Here is an 8,887-nt window from a genome sequence, read left to right as displayed (position 1 = left end):
CAGAGGGACCAGGGGCTGGCAGCCCGCGTCCCCTCGAGTCCCGCGGGCGAATCCGGCCGCACACCCAGCCTGCTTCCCGGCGGGCGCGGACCGTCCCCCAGGGGGCGCCCTCCGCGCCAGCCCTGTACCGCCGCGGGTCCCCGAGGGGCTGTGAGCAGATGCCTTTGGTCACCCGGAGCCTGGACGGGCGTAAGCCCCGAGTGACAGGCGGGTAGCAAGTGCCTGCGGTTACAGAGCTCGCGCGACATCTCCCTGCACAGGCGCCAGCCGCACTCCCAAGACACTCAGCTCTTGTCCACGCGCCACTCACTTGTCGCCACTCCTGGGCGTGGGCATCTGGGTGGATTGAGGGGTGCTGCCCCTTTTCGCCCTGCACACCGACCTTTCCCAAACAGAACGCGGGGAACTGGGGACACGTCTCGGGTTTGCGGAAGGATCCGGTGGGGGCGGTGGGTGTGTGTGCAAAAGGGACTGGACCGATGGGGCTGCGTCTGGGTGATGAAGTTTTGCTCCAGTGACCGTTCGAAATGTCGCCTTAAAATTCTTGAGAAAGTACCAAGGTGACTGAGAACCCAAAGGCCGCTGCTTATAAATCCTAACAAGAATTATAAATCCTTATAAAAACTAACCCCCCTCGTCGTAGGATCCTGCATGGGGTCACCAGTCCGCGGGGGTGCACCCTCCAGACCCGAGGTGAGAGCAGACTTGGTAGGAAGACTACTTAGGCCTACTCATCTACCGCTTCCCGAAGGGACTGAGTTCCTAGTTCATTCTGGACATGGCTTAAACACATAAGCAGGAGAACCTACTCACAATCGTACAAACAGGTTTAGCTGTGTTTTGTCTAGATCAAAACTCTAATCCTTCGAGCCGGACTCGAACCAGCGACCTAAGGATGACTGTTTGCAGATCCCCTACAGTCCTCCGCTCTACCAACTGAGCTATGGAAGGATACACGGGGGGGTGACTGTTTAGGGTACTTAAAATAATTTGTGCCCTGATGATTTCTGCTTTGCCTATATAAAAAGTATGAACACATTTAAAAACAACGTTCTCAGATACTGAAAATAGCCTATAGTCTATGTAATGATCCTGATATGGGGTTTCATGGGTCTACGAATATGTAAAATTCTTTGGGCGGTATACCTAAAGTCATCAAGCTCTCTACATATTTATCTCAAAACGAAAACACTAATAAGACCCCATATCCTCCTCTTCTATTTATAATTAATATCGGGCGAATTCTCCCCGATTCTCCCTGATATCCTACCCTCCTAAGTGAGCACCTCTTTTCTTTATCAGAGAGTCTGGGTTTACCGGCATGAAAGCACATGTGGCCAGCTATACACTGCTCTCCGTCCTCCCGAAGCGCTAAAGTCAGCTCACTGCAGAGAGAAAACGAAATCATTACAAGAAAATGGATGGAGCTCGAGTTTGAAATAAGCCAAACTCAGAAGGTCAAGGGTTGTATGTTTTCTCTCCTGTTTCTCTCATTGCGCAATGCTGCCCGGCTTGCTGAGGCAGTCGGGTGTCCCCGAAGGGCGGAGACCCCAGGTGGCTGCGGACACCGAGAAGGGCAGGGGCAGGGCGGGCGCGGCGCAGACCCTAGAGCGCTCGCTTGGCGCTTGGCGTGCGGGAGGCGGCGGGATCCACGCCCGCATCCTGCGGTGACTTACTTACCTCGCCAAGCGCAGAGGCTCGGGCCCTCCCCTAGAGCCACGTCCCCGAGTTCGCTCATCGCGGTGGAGGACACCGACCACAGCTTCTGTCTTCGACAGTTCTGCCACAGGCAGGGATCTCCTTCCCCTCCGTCCTGGGGTGTCTCCCTCTCCCCTCCGTCCTCGGGGATCTCCTCTCCCCTCCGTCCTCCCGGATCTCCCTTTCCCCTCCGTCCTGGGGGATCTCCTCTCCCCTCCGTCCTGGGGGATCTCCTCTCCCCTCCGTCCTCGGGGATATCTCCTTCCCCTCCGTCCTGGGGGATCTCCTTCCCCTCCGTCCTCGGGGATCTCGTTTCCCCTCGGTCCTCCGGGATCTCCCTTTCCCCTCGTCCTCGGGGATCTCCTTTCCCCTCTGTTAGGGTCCTAAACAAGTCAAGATGGCGCCTGGCATTTTGCCAGAGGGAGTGGTGTGAGAAGTAAGGCCTGCGAGCCATTAAGATGATAGAGATTCCTTAATGACTGACTGCTGTGTCTAGATCATGTTGATTAAGTTAGCTGTGTGTAATCATGAGATGCTGATTCCTTATTGGTTGACTGCTGTATCTAGTTTATGTTAATTAGATAAGCTGTGTGTCGTTAGTTATGTATATATACCCCTCCTGTCCCACCGTATCAGCCTTCACAAGTTCCTCGTCACTCGCCCCCTGGTTATTTCGCCCAGCCAGCGGGGCTGTGGCACCCCTCAGTCCTCCGGGATCTCCCTTTCCCCTCCGTCCTCCCGGATCCCCCTTTTCCCTCCGTCCTCCCGGATCTCCTCTCCCCTCCGTCCTCGGGGATCTCCCTTTCCCCTTGTCTTGCCGACCCGAACTCGGGTTCCCCCAGCGGGTTGCAGGTTTCTCCCCACACGACGTGTCTCTCCCGTCCGGCCCGCTGAGCACCAGCCGGAGTCCTCACAACCGTCCACCCCTCCCGGCCCTGGAGTCAGCCAGCACCGGGGCCTCGGGCTGCCGCAGGTGCTGGACCACGAAGCTGCCCAGTGTGGACAGGGTTGCGGAGGGCGCCTGCCCCAGGGGAACGCGCGGCCTTCGCGGGGATCTTCGACCGGGGCTATCTACTAAAGGCCCCCAAGGCCCGAGCGCCACCTTTGGAAAGAAAATCGGAGTCTTTTTTAAGCCCCCCAACTCGCTTTCTTTTTTTTTAACCGAGAGGTTTATTGGGGGGCTGCCCCAAGAAGAAGAAAAGGAGAGGCAGAGAGGAGAGGAGGAGGGCAGAGAGAAAGAGAGCAGAGAGCAGAGGAAGAGAGGAGAGAGAGAGAGAGAGAGCGAGCAACCCCAACTCGCTCTCAAATGAGCAAGTTCACCCCGAACTGCCCGTTACCCCTGCCGCTGTCGCCCTGATGGGAGCGGTTTGTAGAGCGCTTCAGGCGGTGACCTCGGACCGCTGTCCCGAGAAGGCCGGGTCTCCACGTTCTTCACGAGCCCCGCGGACGGGACCCGGGTGACCTCGGACCGCTGTCCCGAGAAGGCCCGGCCTCCACTTTCTTCACGAGCCCCGCAGACGGTTCCGCACACACCGGCGTCCAGGTGTCCTTCACTTAAAGCCTAGAGCTGGGCGGCAGAGGACGGAGGAGACGGTGCCAGGCGCAGCATCCTCGTGCGACTCTTGTACTGCGACCCAAGATTCCTTTGCTACGGCGTTGATCTAACGTTCCTGTCGTCGAGGTCTCTGGGTCTCTGAGATCACATTTTTGAGAGAGGAATTAATACCTTTTAATGAGATTGGCACAAAATTATCAAGTGTGTCCTGTTAAGTGAGAGCTCTGCTCTGGAGCTCATTCCCCGAGGGGGAGGACACTGCGCCCGTCTCCCTGGTGATTCTTCCTTCCTGTGATTCTGGTTTCTCTGCAAGCAGTGACTGTCAACTCCAATGGGACCCGAGTCGCAGGCGGCATAAACATCTCTCCAGGAGATTCGTAAGTGCACCACACTTTTCTCAGCCGCAACTGAAAACCAGCCTGATGTCCTTTAGCTGAGAGGGACAAACAGGCCCCTAAATCGCCAGGCCGGGGCTCTGGGGTGAAGGGGTCCGCAGAGTGCCCGGGAGCCTGAGCGATGCGGGCTACTGCCACCAGGGGGCGCGCGTGCCCGCCGTGCAGCCGCTCCGCGGGTCTCGCTGCTGCGTTCCGGCTGTGGCCCGGCAGAGGGGCGGCCGCGCGTGGGAATCCGCCCACCGCCGCTCGGACCAGCTTTATCAGGGCTGGAGGATTTTCCGGGGACTGAATCACATTAACGACGGTCAATATCGGATTAGGGGTGTTTAAAAGTTGTTGCAAAGCATAATTTTTTAAATCCGGGGAGACTCCCGGACACCGAGAACGTTTTGTACGGGTTCAGCGAGCACAGGCGCGAGGGAATCCGCCTTCCGAGAGTGGGGATGGCGATCGCAAAACGTGAGCTCCTTCGAGCCGGATTCGAACCAGCGACCTAAGGATGCCTGAGGAGCGCCCACTACAGTCCTCCGCTCTACCAACTGAGCTATCGAAGGGCCACGCAGACAACCCCGCCGCTGCGGGTGCCAACGCTGTGCCGCGCGGCTTCACTGAGCACGCCCTGGTGTCCTGAGGCTCCTGCACCTTTTCCAAAGCCTTGGAAAGCTAAGCTATGGACCCGGTATCCGAAAACCAGCCCGGTCCGCCGCTCACGAGTTTGCAAAGGAAAGAAAATAAGGAGGCCCAGGAATTCAGAAGAATTTAGCACTGGCATTTCATTGTGATAAATTTAAATAGCCAATTTTGAATTCCACTTATAAACAGGATTTGAAATACTTCCATCTGCAGTTTCAGCGAGATGATTAGTTGGAGGAGGAGGAGGAGCAAGAGAAAAAAAAAAGTTAAAACTCGATAGAAAAAAAAAAAAAAAGAAACTTAATAGCATACTACAATGTACCTTCATTGGCGTTTGTCCCTGTAGATAAACCAGATCGTTACACTTTTAACTCGGACAGACCCCATCAATATGGAGCGAAAACAAACACTTTTAATGTAACGATCTTAACACATGTCCCATCGTCCTACATATAGGACACTTATAAAAACATACAAAATTTAATACAACAACCATAAAACTGCTCCTCTTTAGTTTTATAGATTTCTGATATTTAGGATGACAGAGCAATGGGTTGACACACATAGGAACTAGTTAATTTTGTTTCCAGTTTCTGTAACAGTCTGAGGCTCACATTCTGTCTCTGTTCTCTTGCTCATGCTTGGCAAGTTTTCTATGACTGAGCTCTACCCCCAACCCTATTGGGTTTTGTACAAATGTAAAAATTAATGAGAAAATGATACTACTTCTTCCACTCAAATCCTAGAATTGCTTACAGAAGCAAAGGAGTAATACTTTATCTTTCATGAGGCTCCTGTGTGATAGGCTTGAATGAAAATTAATTTTATCTTTAAACTCTAATATTAATAGATTAGGTTAATTTCTCTTTGCTTCAATTTAGGTCACTTTCCAAGAGGTTACACCCCAGAATCTAGTTGTGTGTACAGAAGATCTCTTGAACAATACTTTCTAAAGATGGCCGAGTTCGTTTGTTGCATACTGCTATGGGTTTCTGAGCTGCATAAGACTGCTACCCTTTGGGACAGCTAGCTCAGGTAACTGCTCTTGGGCAGAACACTTCCTACTTCTTTGATCTGTGGCCCAGCCTGGGACAGGTTTCCAAGTCTGCCCTAGAAGCAGGATTAAGTCCCTGAATTCTTGTCTCCTCTTTGCACCTCTCAAGACCAAGTGTTCCTAAGTTGAATGCTTTGATAAGGTGAAGCAAGGAAGTAATTAAGATTAAATAAGATAAAAACTCTGGAGCCCTGATCCAATAGAATTGTGTTCTTAAAAGACACCAGAGTTCATGAAGGCTTTTTTTGTCACTCCACTAGAGAACATAGCAAGAAGGCAGGTGTCTGCAAGCCAGGAAGAAAGCCCTTGTCAGAAATCAAACCACTCAGCACTTTGATCTTGGACTTCCCAACCTCTAGATCTATGAGTAAGTTAATTTCTGTTGTTTAAGACTCCCAGTCTTAGAAGACTTCTAAGACACCCCCAAGCCTTTTTACCTCCTCTAATCAAGGACTCCTCTGCAATTTAAAGTGTCATAGTGCAAATCAGGTTGGCTGGCAAGTCCAGGCCTTGGTTTTGGAGATGTTGCCATGGGTCTTGGATTCAGCAAGAAATTACATTTTTAAGTATTTCAGTCCTTTTTTTAAAAAAAAAAAAACAAAACAAAAAACCAGTGCAGCCAAGGGGACTGATCTTTGTGAACCACAAACCCAGTAAATCAATTGACACGAGGGCAAATTAAAACTGGCAATATTGTTCTATGTAGGATATCCCTGTATTGTTCTCACAGTGCTCAAGCACAAGTCACAAGCATCAGGCAGAGGTTACCGGAGGGGAAAGGGAGTCCAGGCTTATTAAAACCATACACAGGGTCTGCAAGTCCTTCATGTCTGTCTTTTCAATAGTAAATAGAAAATCCATAAGGAATAAATATAATGTCTTTATTTCTTAGATTTTACTGGAAAACACAGGTGATTTTTAGATAACCCAATTCTATCACCATCATTATTTTTTCAAACTGTCACTCCTACTTTATTCCCTAACCCCATAGAGTTAAAATCAAGCTGAAGAGCTAATTTATGTTAAATCAGCCCATTTATGACACCTTTTTTCTATCTTTTTTCATTTTCTTTTCCTTTTATTTATTTTTTCCTGTTATTGGGAGTAGGGTAGACCTCCATTTACTTTTAATTTTGACATGGTATAATAAGCAAGACAGTGACTAATTTTCCAAAGTTAAGGACATATTGGTTTCATTTCAGTCACAGGTCTTCTGCTAGGGTTTGAGGAGATGGGGTGACTCAGAAGGACTGTATGGGTGCAGGTGCCAATGAGGCTCATATAATGGCCACAGCCAGGAAAACTAATGAAATTGCTATCCAAGGAGTCCTATCGTCCTGGGTGAGAAGGCTTCTACACAGAGGTGGAAGCAGCAAAGTGCGGTGGTGATAGAGGTCTAAGAAAGAAGAAAAAAGGAAGGGGGGAGGTAGGGGAAGGCAAATGACTCAGAAAATAGGTGAGAGCCTTGTAACCTACATGTGTTTCCATCTGGCCTTTCCAAATTGAGTGGCTTTCTTTAGAAGGAAAATGTTTTCAAATTTATTTGAATGGAATCTTATGAGGGAAACTTCTAAAACGTGTACTTTCAAAAGAGATGCAAAGGGAGACATGGATTCTCAGCACTCTGTGGGCCTCTCTAAGCAGCACATGGCAGGCAGCTTTCTTGAAGGAAGGGATCATGCTGGATTCATGTTTTCATTTTAAATATCTACAGAAAAGGCCCTTAATAAAAACGTGTTCAATTGATTTGGAAGACCCCTGCTCTTCTTTAAAGGAGTCTTAGGAAACAGTCAAATCTCAATGTAGTCTAAGAAAGTTACTTCTGCGGTCAAATTAATCCATTTTAGGTGGGCACATGATTCTCAATTTCAAGGTATATATACCAGCTACACCTCCAAATTCTAGGGAGTCCCTCCATCCAATTTAAAATGCACGATTTCCTTTGCCTAACTATAGGTGCCATATATCTAAATAGGTAAAATATGAAATAGTTTTTGTTTTGTCTTTATTTTATGAAATAGATTTTAAACTGGATATAACATCTCACACAGAGCAAGTGAGATATTAATAATATTCCGGTGTTGGTGTAAAGAAAAAAGTAAAGCTCGTGTGGAAGGGAATGGAGAGCAGGTAATTTGTATTGTCAGGGATGGGCACTCTTTCAAGACAATACTAATGTTCTGGGGCTCTGGCAGATCCCATGGGGTGGAGACAGCAGAATCAGGTTTTCACAGCAACATAACTATTGTTTTCATCTGACTCCCTTTGCTTTGGTCATATATTAGGTGGATTTGGCCTTCCCAAAGTTAAAGGCGGTTGAAAAATGCACTAGCCCACTTAGTTTTATCTCTTGGTATGCATTTTTCAAGCCTGCATCTTGACTTCAGAGTTTTGGCTGTCCTTCACATTCCCATTCGAATCTGCCGGAGTCCGGCTGCAGCAAAATAACCGGGGGGTGACGAACAACTTGTGTAGATTGATACAGCAGGAGTTTGTTCCTGCTTCAGTGGCTCGTGATTTGTGCCCAGCCAGACTGCGGCAGAATCTGCCAGAAATCCCACGGACTCAGCCTTCCAGATAGACCTAGAAATTCAGGCATTTCTTACCTCTTCTCTTGCTACCACTGTGATCTGATTCGATCCTTTTTGTCACCAGGAGCCACCTAACAACTGGTTCTCAGAGTTTGTATTATTATCGCCTTAAAGTCTGTTCTTAACTCAAGAGCCAGAAGGGGAGGATGGGTGAGGGAACTGGAACAGAAAACCTCAGTGGGTCAGAGAGGGTCCTGGGTCATGTGAGCACTTGAAGAAATGGGCTCCGGGAGACTATGCTCAGAGCCAAGCTGGCCACCTGTCTGGATGCCATCGTTAGGGTCACTCTCGCAGCACCCAGAGCAGATTCTTAGATCCTGGGGGCATTTTGTGGTCTAACACAAATTGGTGAGATTGGGAGGAAAGAAGGGAAATGTAGTATGCTAATAACCAAAGGTAGTGCTTGCATTCTTTGTGGTTCATTTCCTCTTATCTAAGAAGCTCAAATAAACAACCAGATAAAATCCAATATTCTCAATTTGACCCCCGCACCCAAAAAAGCTACGTATTCTTCTAATACATTGGGGAAAAAGGTCCCACTGCAGGTGCCCGGCTAGCTCAGTCGGTAGAGCATGAGACTCTTAATCTCAGGGTCGTGGGTTCGAGCCCCACGTTGGGCGTCTGGCTTTTGGTGACCTTATCATTACTACCTTAAGAGTGTAAGTCGCTGCAATCAAGCAGGTTCCAATTTTAGAGCTGTTCATTCTCATGGAATGATGGAATCACAGCAAACGGTAACAGCAGACTGACTTTTCCCGCCAGCTCTGCAAGTTTTGAAGAATTTTTGTCTCAGCGCCCCCTATCGGAGACGCGCGTCCGGCCTGTTGGCAATCGTAACACCAGACACCTGTTAAACTCACCAGTGTCCAAGTTCCACACGGTGCATGTTCTGCAGGTTTGCACTAGGACGTGGGCTCTGAATGGACGAGTTCCTCGGGCATTTCTGAAGCACAAGCACCAC

The 8,887-nt window shown here is 49.3% G+C and overlaps 1 protein-coding gene and 3 non-coding genes across 4 annotated transcripts in view; 1 reads left to right on the top strand and 3 right to left on the bottom strand.

Annotated features, from left to right (window-relative positions):
* The window catches only part of LOC107149398 (activator of basal transcription 1), an 8,065-nt gene extending 3,456 nt beyond the window's left edge, over positions 1-4,609 (bottom strand). Inside the window, exons 1-3 of the mRNA XM_048799715.1 lie at positions 4,604-4,609; positions 3,646-3,933; positions 3,036-3,259 (exon numbers count right to left, since the gene is read on the bottom strand). Of these exons, the coding sequence (XP_048655672.1) occupies positions 3,036-3,259; positions 3,646-3,933; positions 4,604-4,609 (518 nt within the window). The remainder of the gene's footprint in view (positions 1-3,035; positions 3,260-3,645; positions 3,934-4,603) is intronic.
* Trnay-gua lies at positions 862-951 on the bottom strand. Its single transcript is given in 2 exon segments — positions 862-897; positions 915-951. It is a non-coding gene; the product is annotated as a tRNA-Tyr (tRNA).
* Positions 4,114-4,202, bottom strand: Trnay-gua. Its single transcript is given in 2 exon segments — positions 4,114-4,149; positions 4,166-4,202. It is a non-coding gene; the product is annotated as a tRNA-Tyr (tRNA).
* A 3,864-nt stretch (positions 4,610-8,473) lies between the features above and the next one.
* Trnak-cuu lies at positions 8,474-8,546 on the top strand. The gene has a single exon. It is a non-coding gene; the product is annotated as a tRNA-Lys (tRNA).
* The last annotated feature ends 341 nt before the right edge of the window (positions 8,547-8,887 follow it).

Source organism: Marmota marmota, unplaced genomic scaffold, assembly GCF_001458135.2.
Source record: "Marmota marmota marmota unplaced genomic scaffold, marMar, whole genome shotgun sequence".
NCBI lineage: Eukaryota > Metazoa > Chordata > Mammalia > Rodentia > Sciuridae > Marmota > Marmota marmota.
The sequence above is the reverse complement of the archived record's forward strand: the minus strand, read 5'-3'. Positions and strand labels throughout refer to the sequence as shown.